Below are 17,233 nucleotides of genomic sequence, written 5' to 3' on the forward strand. Positions count from 1 at the left end.
CTTAGGTGCCTATTTTTTTTCTCAAAAAAAAATGAGAACAGTTTAATTGACAAACGGTCGAGCCATTCATTTAAAAATATTGACATTAAACAAATCATTTCGACTAACTACATACTTTTCCAGAAACAAATTCAAATGTTTCAAAATGATCTTCACTCTGCTATCTGGAACTTCGCTGTCAGTTATCATTTGCGGAAACTTTACGAAGAACCGGAACAAATATGGAGCTCCGAAAATTAAGCAAGGGGGAATCGGATCATTTTCATTTAGAGCTTTTACAGGAATCAAACTCCAGTTTCGAGCGTCATCAAGCGCTTTTTGTACTTCAAGAGAATGTTCCAGCTTCTTGTTTGATTCAGAATCATTAGTATTCGATGCATTCTGATCTGTTGATCTTCTAGTACGAGGAGCTGCGTCTTCATCGTCAATCGATGGAGACCTCAGGAGTTTGATTTGGTTAATCAGTCGCAGCCTCTTGGATGGCGAATCCTCAATCGAATCAACGTCAGTTGCAGGGCATCCTGAATCACTCGTTTCATCTTGCAATCCCTTACTCGAGTTTCGAGTAGTTTTCCTTGGGCTCAAGCTTTTTGCCCGTCTGCGAGTTGTCGTCAACGCTTCCTCTTCTCGATTTTCCCGCACAGAAAATTCCGTCTTTATGCATCCTTTTGACTTCGTTAGAAGTCTGTTAGCCGATAAAGAAACTTGCGCGTCGAAATATAGCTGTGTTTCATTTTTGTAGAGAAGTATAGACGATAAAGCGAGGTCAAAATACACACGCATACCGTCCAAAATTTCTTTGCACAAGCTAAAAATGTAAGCTTTGTCAAAATTCACAATCAAATTTCGGTTGAAATAGCAAACTTCATTGAAATATCAAGACTAATTTATTCCAAATACCATTCATTCCACGGTAGACTGCTACGGTAAAATAATATTGCTAATATATGTCTACAATTATACAGCAGTCCTAGTTTAAGTTATGTTTTTCGAAATTTTAGACAATTTCTACGCTTATTTAACGTTTTGGGCACGCAGAATTAATGGAAAAGTGTTCTCTTTTTAATCACGGTTTACGTTTAATCACCGCTGAGATCTCACGATACAACGAGCATCAATTTGACTGACCTTATCGAGGTCAAAGGGTCGAAAACTTCGATCACTTCGCCCGTCTGCAAAGTGTAAGTGTCTCCTTTTTTCTTGAACGCCACATTGCTCACAAACCAAACCAGATAATCCTCCAAAATTCTCACAACAGTTATCTTTTGCGGCAATTTATACTGCTTATTTTCAACAGTCACTTTGTAACAATCCCACTCCAGAAACCTCATGATTCGATCTGGGAGACGCAAGGAGAAACTTCGGACGTCGGAAGTCCCTGTTATTGTCGAAACTTCCGAATACTCGCCGCTGCTTTCCACTTCTTCTAGAAACTCGCTTTGATCTGCAGTCATCAATTTGGTTGAGGAAGTGCTCGTGACGCCCAATGGCTTAATGGTGGGTATTTTCTGCTCAGATTTCAACCTGACATAGCCTCGATCGACTTTAGGCGACAAATCATAGAGCAGTTTAGAGGTGCGAGTTAGTTTGGACGAAGCAATGGTTTTAGAGTTGACCTGAAGCAAAAATGAAAAAATTAAAAGTATACAGCATAAATCTGTTAATTTGAAATGTAATACTTGTCTAACCACTTCACTAAGTGGGAAGATACAGGAACCTAGGCCATTTTGCTTGAGAGAAATTTTGTGTATCTCACAAATGCGAGCGCCATTGCAAAAAAATACTGTATCTTCGTGACTATTGAGTTTTGATGCTCCATGTTTTTACCATAGAAATTTCACACTTAAGTAGAGACTGTCAGCCTCCAAGATAATTCCTATTTTCTAAATTAAATGTCACAAAAACAGATAATGAAATTTCAATTTGCCAAGTTTCGCTACTTAGTTTTCTTTATCATTTTATAATTTAAAAAAGCAGAATCATTTAAAACTGATCTGATCTCTGGTGACCAAGTACCACGAGCATATCGAATAAAACCGCAATGGTAAGAATTGTATCTCATTAAAGTTGTCGCTACCTTCACCATCAGATTTCTATTGTCAACATTGTCCTCCAAAAGATAATCTTCATTAACCCACTGTGAATACTTTTCGGCAATGTCCAAAAACCGCACGTAGTACTGCGGTACCATTCGACGTCTTGAGTTTTCGACATACTGCATTTTCTCTATAATACATTCGTAAATGGCGTGAAGCTTGCTCCGATCTGGCTCGTAACATAGTGCCAGTTGATTTTCATTGTACTGTGCAGGCATTACTTTGCACGTTGCAATGGCTGAATTGGACGTTTCATGCTGATTCGAGGAACTCTTGGTGCGAACCATATGAAAAATCTAAAAACGATGGTGTGAAAAACTTTGCCCTCGCTTTAATAACTTTCTTTGATTATTTGAAAACGCATCCTTAATACATCTAGTTTTTCTAAGACGATCATTTTACTTTCGTCATACCCATGTTGAATAGCCATAAAATTAATATGACGTCAATTCAATTTAACTATTCTGATGGAAGCAGTGACTATTCCAAAAGAGGAGCGAGTAATTACTTAGCCGTCAGTACTTTCCTAATGTTGGCTAAACTTATCCCGTCACTACCTTACAATGTGTTGACATTACTTGCTCTCTCTTACATATTGATCAGCGCAATAACTCCCAATTTGGTTAGGGAAAAATTCATTCTGCAAAAGACAAAGACAAATCAGAGACTCATTTTATTCAGGTTAATTATAATAGATTGTCACATTTTTTTAGGATTTTCTCGAGTGGGCGGGGGCGGAGTTTCAAAAAATGTTCAAAAATTTTGTCGACCTTTTTTTAGGTCGACCAAATTGATTTTTTGAGCTCCCTCAAATCTCTATAAAGACCCCATTTTTACCAAATTTTCTAAGCCGCAGGTCAGTTTTTGAAAAAACAGGCGTTTCTAGGCATTTTAGGAACATTTTGACCACAAAATCGCCCTCAAAATTAGTATATTTCGGCGCCTTAGGAGCCTCTAGAAAAATTTAGGGGCAGTCAGCCAAAAATGGATATCTCAAAATAGTGGTCGGCAGGGGTCAGGATTGAAGCTCAGTTTATTTACCGTTTTCATTGCTTCCGGGATCCCGCACGCACATCGGAATCTTTAACTCAAAAGCAGCTAGATCAGTAACTCAAAATCCGCAAGATTAACTCAAAAGCCGCTAGATTGTAAAATAGCGAGAAAAAATGGTAAGGTAGTTTCAACAGAGGTGAATTAATTCGCCGCGCCACTTGCAAAACAAGAAACTGATAATAAAAATTTAGTAAAATATTCTATATTTAGGAGCCTATTAGGAAAGAGATGAACAAAAAAGCTACGATCTATTACCGCAAAATAAACTAATGCATAATTACTTCTAATGGGTACTAGGCTGAAAAATAAGCAGACAGACGATAGCGCGAAGAAGCAGAAAATTCGGTTGCAAAAAAAAATTGCCTCAAGCATGGGTGTTACCATGGCGCCAAATGCCAAGAAACTTTCATTGAATTTGAATTAATATAAAGCAAAATTAAAACATTCTAACACTTTCACGAGCGACATCACCGACAAAAGTTCTTAGCAAGGAATGATTGAGACTTGCATGATTGACACTTGACCAAATAAGAAAAAACTAGGTCAACAGGTGTTTTACACTTCTGCCGGGACCTCTGAACACTTAAGTCCATTTTTGATATTAAAAGTCATTCACGTTTAACGAATGATTGACAATTTACAAGGCTTTCTCCATAAATAGCTTTCGTACCAGCTTTCGATAATTATCTTAATAAATACTGAGGAAAAATCTTAACGAAAAAAATTATGAACAAAAAAGCCGTGTAACTATACAAAAAGGTAAGGCTTTCACTCTATCTAAGTGCCTACCCTATATCGAAAAAATGCCTCCTATGTTAACCAATTGAATAATCAATTCCAGTAGTCTATTGTCCAGTCTGGACAACTTCAACAGTTTTCCAAAATCAATAAGTAACCACCCTGGTGATTCTGGTATCCCTTGACAATTTTTTTATCAACTCCCGGTCCTGTCCAATGCAGGACCAACCGTGGGAAGGGTGATGTCATCAATTTCGCCGCAGCCCGTCCCACCATGAGGGGCGGATGACTCTGGGAACCCTCCAACCGTAACCGAAGTGGGATTCGAACGCATGACACTTGACAGTACTCTTGGTCGCAAGTGTAACACTTATCCAAATTTCTAGAAATAAGTCATTTGGTTCGCATATATATGCACAAATCTTACTTGAATTAAGTTATAAAAGTTGCCTGGTCAATCATAATTTTTCCGAGATACTGGCATTTCTGTAACAATTTGAACTTTCAAGTTGATGCAGTTCAACTTTTGCACAAAAAACCTTAAAAGCTCTTCAATTACGAATAACTAAAATTAAAAAAACATGTCAAGTGCATCAACTATTGAAAAAATTTAAAGATGGCTAGATTCATAGACTGAATTGATAAAAACACAATTCAATAATCATTTTTCATTTTGAAAACCTTCACACGTAGTAATATCACGTAAAAATGAGAAATTTTGCGTATATGAACGATTTGAAACGAGTATCCAGCCTCATCAATTCAATTTGGAAAAAAAATTGAGCTTCATTGAATCACTAGCGGCACGCTAAGAAAATAATGAAAATTTTGCTTGAATTCAACACCCTTAACTATGCGAAAAAAATCCCAGATGAAAATGTATTTTCAATTTCGAGCTTATTCCATCAATAATTTTCAAATTGTGTTAGTTAGAAATCGAAGTTTGTCTGGAGGAACAAACCAACTCAGCAAAAATCTTCCGCTACATTCTTTGAAAGTCAGAATTAGACAGACTGCCTTTATTTGGTAACTGTTGACAAGTTTATGAATGTAAAATACGGATGATAAACTTTTTTCATGTTTAAAAATTTTAAAACTAGATAGCATATTCCTTTCCATGAATTTTGGTAACAACTTGAAAGTGGCGTTAATTTCTAAAATTAGAGACAAAACCTGGCCAATCAACGATCAAAGCCAGAACACGCAGAAAAAAATCAACAGAAAAAAATCTTAAATAATCTTACTTCTTCAACTACCGGAGATAAGATATTCGTATTTTTTAGGGTTCAACGGGAATTCAACCCTGAAACATGGTAGTCGGTCAAATTAATTCACTTAAACTGTCAATTTTGAAACTCTATTTTTTCCTGTAGAAAAAATCGAAGATAAACAAGGATAGCCGTTTACTATGCAAGTAGCACCGAGTGTTCCGACCATAAACCTAAAAAATAACTAAAAAAATTAGTGTCATTTTTTTCTGCGTGGTGCAATAAAAGGATCTCAAAGAAAAGTACAACTTAGGCATATTTTACACTCATACTAAAATAGACAAATTGGACAACAAATTTTACAGGAAGAAGACAATAAAAACAAAAAACCATTATAACATTTTTTAAAAAAAATCAACTTTTTTGCAGAAATTTATTGATTCCCAATGTGGCGCTGAAAAATCTAACAACTCGAGTAAAACTAAATTTTAACTACTTAAATTAAGCAACAACACAGAAGCGAAGCTGAGCTTTGCATCACTTGTGATACAAATATGAATGATATGAAAAACAAATAAAAAAAATAATAAAAAAATCGTTTTTGTCTATAAAAATTGCAAAAGCCCAAAATATCCCAAACAAATTTGCCTGCACCATTAAAAACCCTACAAAGAGCTCTGGGAATGCTATAAAGAAGCCATGTTTTCAAAGAAGTCCTCTCTGCGGAACTTAGCTGACAAAAATAAGCAGACAATAATCTAACTTAGCTAAAACTTCCTATTTACAAAAAAAGTCTCAACTGGAATCAAACTCACGGGCTTTGTCGTCTCAAGCATGAGGGTTACAACAACTTGGTGCAAAGCTGAACTATTGAGCTAGGGGAATTAGGCCGACAAAAATAAACAGACAGATGATAATCCGAAAAAGCACAAAAACGTTAGTTTGCAAAAAAGGCCCGACCGCATTCAAACCGCAAATATTTGCCACCTCAAGCAGTTGGTTTACCTCTACGCCAGATGCTTGATTGGAGTTGAATTTATAATTACCAAGGGGTAACAACGTCGAAAAACATGAGTAGAAACCCTTTATGCCGAAAAGAGATTCAGAAAAATTCTAAACAAAAAAAATTTCAAGTACTTTTTCCCGTCAGAGCACACACACACGCACACAAAAACTTGTTTCAGAATTAAAGACGCAATAAGAGACCGCTAAGTCGATATTAATTAGGCCCAAATTTATTGAGCCGATAAGACGAAAAAAAAGGAAATTTTAACATATCGAGTTGGTTAAATTACATGCAATGCGAAAAACAAAATTCGATTCCGCTGGATTTTTAAAATGCTATAAAAACTGCAGTTTAAATTGTTAACAGCTAAAAAACCAATTCTTAGATGTGACAACTAAGACGATAAAACATAAGCAGACAAAATTAGGCCGAAATTTTCTTGAACCGGAACATTAACCATTTGAACAACAATTGGTACTGGGCAGATTCGAACCCAGGACCTTTTCCGTCCCAGGCGTATTTGTTACCACCAGGCTAAGCGTACAATAGACACTAAAAACTTTGAATTGATTATGAACCAAGGTACCAGCAGTTCAATGAGGTCTTTACAGGAAAAAAGTATAGAAGCAATTGCAATACCCTTGCTATCGCAAGATTAATAAGCTATGTAATTTTTCACTGCATAAACAAGCCTGCTCGCTCACTTTTCGCGCTCGAAATTAGACAAAAATTAGACCGGTTTTTGTTGACACTGGAATTTTTCTAATTCGTTAGAACCATGACTAAAAGTGCTTTATTATGATATATTACTCAAACCTGTCCGATGATTATTTGTGGGATTTGATTATGCGGGGAAAACAAAAAACATACCCGAAAACAAAGTTCCTCGCAATGTTTCAAATGGTCAGAACAAAAATCTGATCTTAGGGCAACGATATCTGACAGGTATAAAACACTTCAAAACGATTCATCAAAAAATGCTTCAATCGCTTCAATCAATAAAAGTCGCAACAATGACTGCTTTTTAATTGGTTGAACTTTTAGGATCTTCTCAGAATGAATATTTACTGGGCTACTTCTCTACTCCTTGAAACCAGATATAATCTAGTGTAAATTTTAAACTGACGGATAAGTAAGACAATAAAAGAATGCAAATAATTTATACCAATTGCAAATCTATAATATTCATGAAACTATTTTAAACATGGGATCAAAAACTCGTGCGCAGCTTTATATGTAGCGGAAGGGAAGGTCCTTTGGAATTTCTTTTAGCTTTTGGGATTTGGAAAAAGTTCACTGATTGGAGCAAGTGGATTCTGGCGATTCATTTGTAGCACTGCTTGAAGCATGGCTGGAATTTGAAGGCTCGTTTAAATCTTCCTGACTTTCTTCAACTTCATTCGCTTTTCTTTGTCTTACATCATTTCTTCCACTTGAAAACTTTTCTCCGGTTCCTGAGAGTCTGTAACTTGAATCCGAGTCTCCTCTACGAATAGCAGCCGAATATTTATCATTTAAAGTTCTTCTTTGATAGTTTGAGTTCCCGTTTGGCAAGGACGTAACCGAAGAAAACGCACTAACTAAGCTTCCTCCGAAAATGAAAAGCATCATTACCAGAACTGACATCACTATAAATCCATCTTCAGAATTAATCATCCAATTAAGCCATTCCCACACAACACCCACTGAATCAAGAATTGTATCTGCTAATTTACGAATGGCTCTCATCAAAAATCCTGGAGCTTCCTCGTCATTTATGGTACCAAACTTCGCGCTCGTAGACAACTTGGTTCGACCAGAAGCGACATTTATCAGGAATCCCTCAATATTTTCATATGCATGAGGCGAGTTCCAATTCTGCCATTTGAAGTACGCTTCGTGATCTGATATTCTAAGCAAAGTCACAATTTGCGGTTTCCCACTGTACGAATAGTTCAGAGCTGCAAGAAACTCGCTTTGAGTATTTTCAGGAGCTATATAAGAAAAGGTTGTTTTTTGAATGTAAGGCAAACCAGATTTCTTCATTTTTTCAATTTGAGAAACATATGGGCTAATTTCAGTGAAGTATGGGTGAACAAAAACAACACAGTATTTTCTGTTACTAATTGAAGTTACTGTTGGACAAATATTGTCAAAAATAACTTGATTTGATAGCCTTGGGAACTTGACTAGTTTGTGGTTTTCAACCAGAGCAAAAGTGGCTGAATAAGTAGCAGCTCTGTTCACAATTTCTACTGGTCTATCATTTGAAATATAAATGGATACCATTCCATTTCGCCCAAGAAACTCGTTTTCATTATCTCGATAATCCTTGGCGCTTACAAACCCAAACGCGTGACTCTTCTGCTTCGAAAAAGCCAAAATTTTAAGCCAGTTTGGAGGTACCTTCAAGTCTCCGTATATTATAACTCTCGGTTTATTATCACTAACTAAACTATCCAGAAAAGTCTTGATGTCAGCTTTTGAGTTCAAATTCTGAATTGGAACGCTTGGAATTTGCTCGAACAAGAACTGTTCTATGCTTGCGCTGGCCCATTCGCGTCTTTGATACAATCTAACCCTTCCATTTACAACTGCAAGAACTGAAGGCACTCTTGAGAGTCCAAGTTTGTACACTAAAGATCTATCAACATCTGCATCTGCAGTCACAAATCGGATCCCTTTGTCTTTGTACGAATTGTGAAGTTGGTCAAACATTTTTCTCACTATTTTACAATTTCCACACCAGTCTGAGTATGCGTACAATAGGTACACGTGACTGTAACTTCCAGGAAGGACATCACGTTCATATACATGACGATTTATTAATAATTCATCTGGTTCTGAGTCGAAAAATGAGGAGAAAGGACCCCCTCTGAATCCCCGACCAGGACCTCCGCGACCCCCTCCCCCGCCGAAAAAATCCGAGAACGGGAACCCCCCGTAGCCGCCTTGTCTACTATGCCCCTGTGGGTTATCGTCTGTGGTTCCAAACTGATCGTAGTTTCTTCGTTTTTCTTCATCTGTCAGAAGTTCGTACGCCTTACCAATTTCAACAAACTTAGCTTCGGCTTCTGGACTTTTGTTTTTATCTGGATGCCATTCACGAGCCAGTTTCTTGTACGCTTTTTTGATTTCCTGGCCAGTTGCTTGACGACTAACGCCAAGTACTTCGTATGGATTGTATCCTGCTGTTAACACTACCAATAGCAAGACCAGTAGTAACTTAAAACATTGTAAAGAAGTTAACGGGTCCATAGCAAACTAAAAACATTCAAATGTTACAACGTTCACTGTAAATCATAACAGATATCTGATCATAATTTTGACTGCTTTATTCAAAATCACTCGGGGAAAAAAAATCCAATCGAGAATTATTGTAAAATCCTTCACAAGCACCCTCATTATTATATTTCATTTAGGAATAAGTTTCACTGATGTGCGTGGAAAAAATCTGGCAGCAAAACAACCAAATCGGCAAAAAAGAAAAGAGTAATGAACACAAGGAAACTCAAAAAAGACTTGTTTTTTGAAAAACCTTCAACTTTTCGGAAAAAAAACAAATGGATTTAAAGCTGTTTGATTTTGTATAACAATTTATGATTGACACTTTTTTTGATTAAAAATAACCCAATTTGAGGAAAATGAATCAATAGGTAAAATTTTATTTCGCTGCGAAATCTGATACACTAGTGCGCAAAATTAAGCGCAAATTCAAGTTTTTACTTTCTTAAACACATTTTGTGTCCATACTGGACAACATTTACTTCGATTTTCTGCAAAAGTTTTACATACACCAAGAGCAAATGATCTAAGCTACTTTCTATGAAACTATCGGCATTTGATTTCAATGACTTACCAATGTAATCCTGGTCTGAAAATGCCAGAGTTTTTCATCTGCACTTAAATTTTCGATCAGAGTGAAAAATTATGTTACAGCCGAGCTTAAAAAAATTCTCACACTGGTTATTTCAATTTTCTCGCACAGAATTTTTCACGTCGCCTGAACAAATTTTTTACTCCGCTTATTCGAGAAAGAGTTCACTACGACGCAAAACTTAGTGCTGATGAGGAAAATTGGCATTTTCAGACCCTAATTATATTGGTAAGTCTTTGAAACCAAACATTGATAGTTTCATGGATGCTAGCTCTGATGATTCGCTTTTGGTCTACATAGAAGCTTTGCTGACAATCGAAATAAATTTTGTCCAAAATGGGCATTAAAAAAGGCATGTTAGAGAGTAAAAACCTAGATTTGGGCTTCTTTTTGTCCACTACTGTAATTAATTTCCATTTTCCAAATTAGAAGTGGATCAAAATTTCGTGACCTTAACAATTTTGCTGTTCGATAGTCGATTTTGCCTTCCTTTACACAAAAGAAACAAAGCGAACAAATTTTCAGACTTTTTCCCGAAAAAAAAATCACCAAGACCTATCTTTACATAAGAGTACTCACAACGCTCATTACTCGTAAAAAAGATCTTCGAAGTTTTCTAGGAAACTCGACAAAATTACTCGGAAAAATAGTTCCACATTAACTATTAACTTATGCAGCTTCTACTGATTCTCCTCAAAAAGCAAATTGAAGGCTGGTAGCATCTAAAAATTGCAATAACTAAAGATAAAAACAAACTAAAACTGTAGGTAGCTACACGTAAAGTTCGACATATCAAAACAGCCTGTTCAACTTAGCAATATTTCTTAAATTATAAGAAAAAATAGAATGGAACTGAATGCAAGGATAAAAAATAAGCTCGATGCATCCAACCGAGTTTTATAAATGGAATTTTTTAGAGAAAATCAAAATTAAGGGTCCCGAATTTTTTTCACTACAAAAAAAACTTTCTTTGTTACGCGGTTAGATAATAATCAGCTAAAACCGCTTATGTCCCTAGAAAATAGCTGATAATTAAACACCAAAATCTAAACAAGGATAGCCGGTTATTGTGCAAGTAGCACAGAATGCTCAGACCATAGTCTTAAAATAGACTTAGTCTCATTATTTTCGGCGTGGTGTGATGAAAAGAGCTAAACGAAAAACTAGCGATTAGGCACATTCGACAGTCATAGTAAAATAAGCAAATTGAAAAACAACTTTCGCACAAAACTGACAAGAAAAACGAAAACATATGTCTTGATATAAATTCATTCTAGGAAAGCATGCCAGACACTTGAAATACTCAACAAAAATTACGAAAAAAAACAAAGGTGACAATCTTTGAGCAGACACATGTTGAGCCGAAAAAAATGTTTTTTTTAAACGAAGTTTAAAGTCCTATCTTAAAAAACAATGGACAACAATTGAACTTGTAACTATAATGAAGTTGTTTACAGCACAAGAAAAATCAGTGATGCAGCAACAATCTTTGACCACTTGAACCACATCTATACACATCTTTGACCACATCTATACACATATTTTTCCGGAAACCAGAATGCACAACATCAACAATTCAATTTTCTCGAAATGTTTTTTTTTCAATTTCCTCAAAAAAAATCAAGGTCCGGCAACGACTCGAACTCCAATCCTTAGGGTATAAAGGCAACTGCTTTACCTCTAGGCCAAGTACGAAGCAACCTGGAAGATGTTTAAAGAAGAAAGAAGTGTGAAAAGAAGCCAGCTGCACAGTCCGCGGGTGATTTAGCTGATTTTGTTAAACTAGTTGTTAACTAGAAAAAAAGTCTATATTCCAGTTTGATAACGCTTGCTAATCGCCAGAGTGAACACTAATAATGGTAACTGTCTACATCTCAAACGTAACTTCACCTGGAGGTCCGTTACCAGTACTTCAACTTGAACAGCTTAAACCGGCATGGAGCCCTTTCGTTCATCTTATCAACGAATCGATTAATTCTTCTATTTTACCGCCCTGTTTCAAAAAAGTGTTTGTATAGCCTCACCTCGAGAAACCAAATCTAGACTCTGAACAATTGTCGTCATATCGACCGTTTTCTAATCTCTGTTTTTCACCAAAATTTTCGAGAAAATTCTTTGTGATCAAATCAAGGAATAGCATGCAACAAACATTTTGCTAGATACTCGCCAATGAGCTCACAAAAAGACTTATTCGACTGAGACCGCCTTATTAAAATTTTTTCTGATATGATGGTAAATCGACGCGTTCTATCAAAAGTAAAAACAGCATACGGAATTCTTTTTTGAGTGCCGTTATCTTAGTAAAAAAAAACTGCTGAGGAAAATTAGAAAAGAAAAATCTTAGAAAAACTTCAAAGCTGGTCTCTAAATGCAGCTTTTTAGAATGTATTTTACGCTGTTTGATAGCTTAAATTACAATTTTGACAAACCGACGGGCATTCATAGCCAAAAACGAAAACAGATTTAGGCCTCTATTTAATTTGTATATACAGAATAATCAATGCCACGAACGAAAGCAGTTGCCCAACACCAAAGAATTGCTGTATAAACAACCAAATGATGATGACGATGATGACCGACAGCATACAACTGCACATTACACACAATAAATCAGAAGCTCTCATATGACCAGTTGGTGTGTATAACAATTATTTTTATTGATTTAGATTCTTGTTAAACTTGATTCATTTCATCAAACCGGGCAATTTTTCTTCGCTCCCACCAATTATTTGATCAGACTACTCTAATAATTAACATAAATGACTGTTTTTTTATGAAACTTTAGGAGAAATCATGACAATATTGGAAACTAAATCAGAAAAATCATGGAGCCTGAAAAGAATTTGAGCAGTTTAATTTTGAGCCCAGATTTGAATTTGCACCCCACCATTATCTTGTCAATTTCAAACTTATTGAAAAAAAAAGACTGCTCGTATCAGGGCGAAGCCCTGAATGTTCCCACTGCCTTTTAAGGTTTGTAGAGTAGTAGTAACATCAAAAAATTAAATGCAATGAAAAATGAAAAAAAAAAATTCTAAAATTTGATTTTTTTTATGAAATCATCCCCCCACACGCCGTATAAAGTACAAAAGAATAGATTTCGCTCATTGTAACATATCAATTATGGCAAATACGCTTCTTTAAACCATTTTGGAACAATTTCAAAGACGAATTAAATCTCCGCTTACGCGTTAATAGCGCGAAATATATCGCGCGTTAATTGTCCCAAATTGGCCAAAATGTCAATTTGTTTACACCCATAACTTTACAAACAATGATCACAGGTGAAATATCTTTCCGGATTTAAACTCAGTTTAACAATACTTTTAGAATGACAAAAGAAATCCCGTGATATGAAAAATGATGAGGGTGAAATATCTTTTCAAATTTGAGCTCAGGACAACAATACCTTTCGAATGATATAAAAAAATTCCGTCAAAAATGGCTAGTTAAAAAGTCAAAAATTGTCTGAAGAAAAAAAACCACCCCGAGCACAAATATTCCGCTACTTCCGTATCGAAAGTCGGAACAAAAATTTTTTAAAAATTACATTGCGAAAAAAGAAACTAGAAGGATTTAACTTGTCGCGCAGTAACAGATGTAAGATAAAGCCCGTAGATAAAATTGTAAATATGTATTTAATTGGGCTCATGGATAAACAGACGTATTTCAACATTCATATAAAATCTTAGAAAACGTTTGCAGCTGTAACAATTTCTATTGGTGCATTGGCATTTCAACATGCCAACATAGGAACTACTGAAAACTGTGTCAAGTAAAACGCCAGTTAAGAAGTGTTTACATAAATTACAACTCCTCTGAAGAAAGACACCTTTTATTACATCTTTATTATGTACGATATAATACATTCTTATCCAAGTATTTAATACACTATTTACAACTAAAGATGACAATTTGAAAGATGAATATGTACATTTAAGAGTCATTTGAGAGTGTATTGGATTTCAAACTCAAAACGGACTCTTCGACAACTTCGATGAGCTAATTAAATGATCGCTGCGTGCAATCTCTTTATTCAAATTTTTCCTCAAACTTTCAATTTCAACTCGATAATTTTCCTCTTTTAGTTCAAACTCCTTTTTTGTCGCCAAGTGATCTTGAGCCAATCGTTTCAACTTTTCCTTCATCACCATTTTATACGCCTTCATATTTTCGTCCACACCTTTTTGAGTCATGTTTTCATCTTTGAGCTCATTTATCGTTTGGTTTTTCTCATCGATGTGAGTTTGAAACTCTTCAACGTAAAAGTCTCGTTCCTCTGTCGCTTTTTCAGCTGCACTCAAAGCTAGTTCTAACTTCTGTCCCAAAAGTTCTTCATTTTCCTGAGCAAGGTTCAATTTCTTTTCCAGAAGTGCCGCTTTCTTTTGCCATTTAGTCTGAGCTTTAAGAACGGATTCAACTTTGTGCTGTAGACTTTCAATTTCTGCTTTACTTACTGATTTTTCATTCAGTAAGTTAGCAAATTCCCGTTCTGAAATTTCTAATTTATCTAATAAATTTTCAATTTCTTCTTCGTGCACTTGCTCTAGGTTAGCTATTTTAGCGTTCAAATCTCGCACAATATTACCATGCTCTTCCAATGTGACTATTTTATTGGCGCCCATAGCTTCGAACCTTTTCACAAACTGTTCATGCTTTTCGTTAACCTGTTTCAGCTCGGAGGAGTAAAAGTTCCGGTCAGCTTCAGCAGCGACCAAACTTCGTGAAAGCCGACTAATTTCCCCTTTATGGACGTGGTTCAACTCACTTGACCTTTTGCTTTGCACATTTAGTTGTTCGATCAGAATTTGGTTTTCCTCCAAAACCAACTTTGCTTGTTCTTGAACATTTTGCCACTCTTTATCATGCGCTGCACCCTCTCTAGATAAATGCAACTCTCTATTCTCGGCGACAATTTCATTGACCATTTTCTGCAGTTCTTGAAACTTTTCCTCGTTCTCCTTCAAAATTGCGTCCTTCTGCCTAATTTCGTCTTCATACGCTTGCATGAGAGGCGATAAGAGCTCTGTATTGGTCAACCACTCAGGCTTAGTTTCCACAAAAGACTCCAGATTTTTGTGGTCTTTATCCGTCAAAACTCCGTGCTGTTCTTGGTACATCTTAAGTTGATCATTCAACTTCAAAATCGTGGCCTGCAGTTGAGCAACTTCGCGAGTTTTTGTATCTTTTATTTCACTTTCGGATAAAGTTTTTTTTCGCATCCCGGAAAGCGATTCGCGCAGTTGGTTGCTTTCTTGAGTTAGGCTTTCAACCGTTTTGTTCAACGTTCGGATGGTATATTCACGCTCGTTCAGCGAAATGACATAGTTTTCCTTCTCCTTTTGCAGTTCGTTGATCTGTTTAATGACATCACCTAGCTTAGCCTGAAGTTTTTGGTTTTCTTGTCTCATTGAGGATGAGTTTTGTAAACTCGATCCATCTCTTGGGCTGCCGATTTGACTCAAACTTAGCGCTGCATTACTGGAAGACCTCTGTTTCTCTTCTAATTCGATCTGATTTTGACTCGATTTTCCAACGGTTGCATACTGATGTTTCTGCGGCGACGAAGAAATCCCAATTGATTTATTCGTCTCATTTCTCGATTGAGTCACGTTATTATTAACCGTCCCGTCATTGCGAAACGCATCGCTATTCCGTAAGGATATTTCAGCCCCGCTTTGATTCGATTCTGAAAACTCTTCATCGTCTGCTGCAATTTCTGACTTTGGTCTCTCAAAAGTCCCTCCAGCTGACAGAAAATCGTAACCGGCATCCACTGAACTTACTCGCTTCGGATCTTTCACTTCTGAAGTTTTTGGTGAAACTTCTTTTGAAAAATCTTCATTCGGTGAGAGAAAATTAAGAGACGTCACCATATTCCCAGCGTTGATAAAAGCCAGGTGGACGGGATTCGAATTGCTCTGGCTAGCTGGTATTTCGGGCGTTATTGCCAGAAAAGCACGAGGTACAAAGGCTTGTGTTACCATCAGTGTACTTTTATCTGATTTTTTTGCTTTCTTTCCCATTTTCGGATCTGAAATACAAAGTTAAGAGAACAAAATTTATCAAAAAGATTGCCGTTATAAACAGATACTAAGCAGGGCTTATGATGAAAAAAATGTACAATAATTCCACTTGCTCGGTTCCTGGTCGTTCTTGATCATAGTCGTCGTTCCTTTTCTACTAAATTTCAAAACTTACTGGTCCTAAGAGAGTGAATTGAGGATTGTGTTCTTCAGCTAAAAGGAAAAACTTGGCGTATAAAAATAGTGCATACAGCTAGAAATGGAATATAGTTGGCGAATTTTATCTCAGTCAAAAATTATTGATGCATTTACTGATTTTTCATTGAAGATAGACGACACGTTTCTTTTAGATAACCAGAAAGAAGACCAAATTCTATCTTAAAGAAACGTGTCGTTCCTGACACTTGTAATTAAATAAAAACAGAACTGTAAGCTAGCCGAGAGAGCAGAAACGAAAGCCACTACGTCGAAGAAAGGAGCGGAAAACAAAATGATGTCAAAGAAAAACTTTGACACTCGAAGTTTTTGAGCGTCATTCCTCCTGACAAGCAAAATCAACATCTTTTTTGCCTTTCAAACGACAGAAAGAGAGGTAACTGAGACGATAACGCATAAGCCAAAACCATTTACGCGTAAAATAAATAAAAAGCCAATTGAATCAAATCAGGGATGGTAAACTTACAATTGGAGAACGACTTTCATTTCTAATTGAAATTGTTATATTAGAAGAAACATGATGCTTTTGAAGTTCCAGGCTGTGGAAAAAAAGCAGACAAAATTATACTCACAATAGTCTCGAAAAATGAAAATTTCCCAAATGTAGAAAAAAAAAACGAAGTCCTTTTGAGACTCGAACCCTAGATAAGGTTGCATGGAAAATCTTGGGCACCAACTATGAAAAACTTCGGTCAGCAACTACGAAAATTTTCGGGTACCAACCAACATATAACTACCTATATAAAAAGGCCAACCTATTCAAGCAAATGCCAAACTAACTACATCAAGCAAAGAGCCGCATTAAACAAAGTGAAAGTCCTTTCTAAAGAAACGGAAAGTTTATATTCAGACCATATAAAAAAACAAACTAGCGTGTAACGCATCTCCGGTGCTTCTAATTGTTAACAACTCATAAAAAACCGCATATATTGAAAAAAAAGATCTGCATCCTTTGAGTTTACTCTGACAGCACCCAAATACAGGGTTGTAACATGATAATTTCAAATTTAGTTAAAAAAATTTTATTCAAGTTT

General features: G+C 36.1%; 3 protein-coding genes across 3 annotated transcripts; all 3 read right to left on the reverse strand.

Moving 5' to 3' along the window:
- Window positions 1–41: 41 nt before the first annotated feature.
- On the reverse strand, window positions 42–2,389 carry LOC134847872 (male-specific lethal 3 homolog). Its single transcript, XM_063865126.1, has 3 exons — window positions 2,078–2,389; window positions 1,129–1,616; window positions 42–808 (listed from the first exon to the last, which is right to left on the reverse strand). Exons 1-3 carry the CDS (start codon window positions 2,381–2,383, stop codon window positions 67–69), a joined length of 1,536 nt encoding a protein of 511 aa, XP_063721196.1. The 5' UTR covers window positions 2,384–2,389; the 3' UTR covers window positions 42–66.
- A 4,822-nt stretch (window positions 2,390–7,211) lies between these two features.
- On the reverse strand, window positions 7,212–9,342 carry LOC134847786 (dnaJ homolog subfamily C member 16-like). Its single transcript, XM_063865002.1, has one exon. It carries the CDS (start codon window positions 9,336–9,338, stop codon window positions 7,395–7,397), a length of 1,944 nt encoding a protein of 647 aa, XP_063721072.1. The 5' UTR covers window positions 9,339–9,342; the 3' UTR covers window positions 7,212–7,394.
- Window positions 9,343–13,928: 4,586 nt separating this feature from the next.
- LOC134848662 (centrosomal protein of 89 kDa-like) lies at window positions 13,929–15,944 on the reverse strand. The gene has a single exon (XM_063866179.1). The coding sequence runs from the start codon at window positions 15,942–15,944 to the stop codon at window positions 13,929–13,931; it is 2,016 nt and encodes a 671-aa protein (XP_063722249.1).
- Between the last annotated feature and the right edge of the window lie 1,289 nt (window positions 15,945–17,233).

The sequence above is a fragment of the Symsagittifera roscoffensis genome, chromosome 6, assembly GCF_963678635.1.
Source record: "Symsagittifera roscoffensis chromosome 6, txSymRosc1.1, whole genome shotgun sequence".
Lineage (NCBI taxonomy): Eukaryota > Metazoa > Xenacoelomorpha > Acoela > Convolutidae > Symsagittifera > Symsagittifera roscoffensis.

Excerpts from the sequence above, each read along its gene's own strand:
- LOC134847872 (XM_063865126.1), bottom strand. The coding sequence starts at position 2,383 with ATGGTTCGCACCAAGAGTTCCTCGAATCAGCATGAAACGTCCAATTCA. Across the intron at positions 1,617-2,077 it reads ATAGAAATCTGATGGTGAAG|GTCAACTCTAAAACCATTGC; the intron begins GTAGCGACAACT and ends TTTTTGCTTCAG. Across the intron at positions 809-1,128 it reads GACCCTTTGACCTCGATAAG|CTTGTGCAAAGAAATTTTGG; the intron begins GTCAGTCAAATT and ends TTACATTTTTAG.
- LOC134847786 (XM_063865002.1), bottom strand. The coding sequence starts at position 9,338 with ATGGACCCGTTAACTTCTTTACAATGTTTTAAGTTACTACTGGTCTTG.
- LOC134848662 (XM_063866179.1), bottom strand. The coding sequence starts at position 15,944 with ATGGTAACACAAGCCTTTGTACCTCGTGCTTTTCTGGCAATAACGCCC.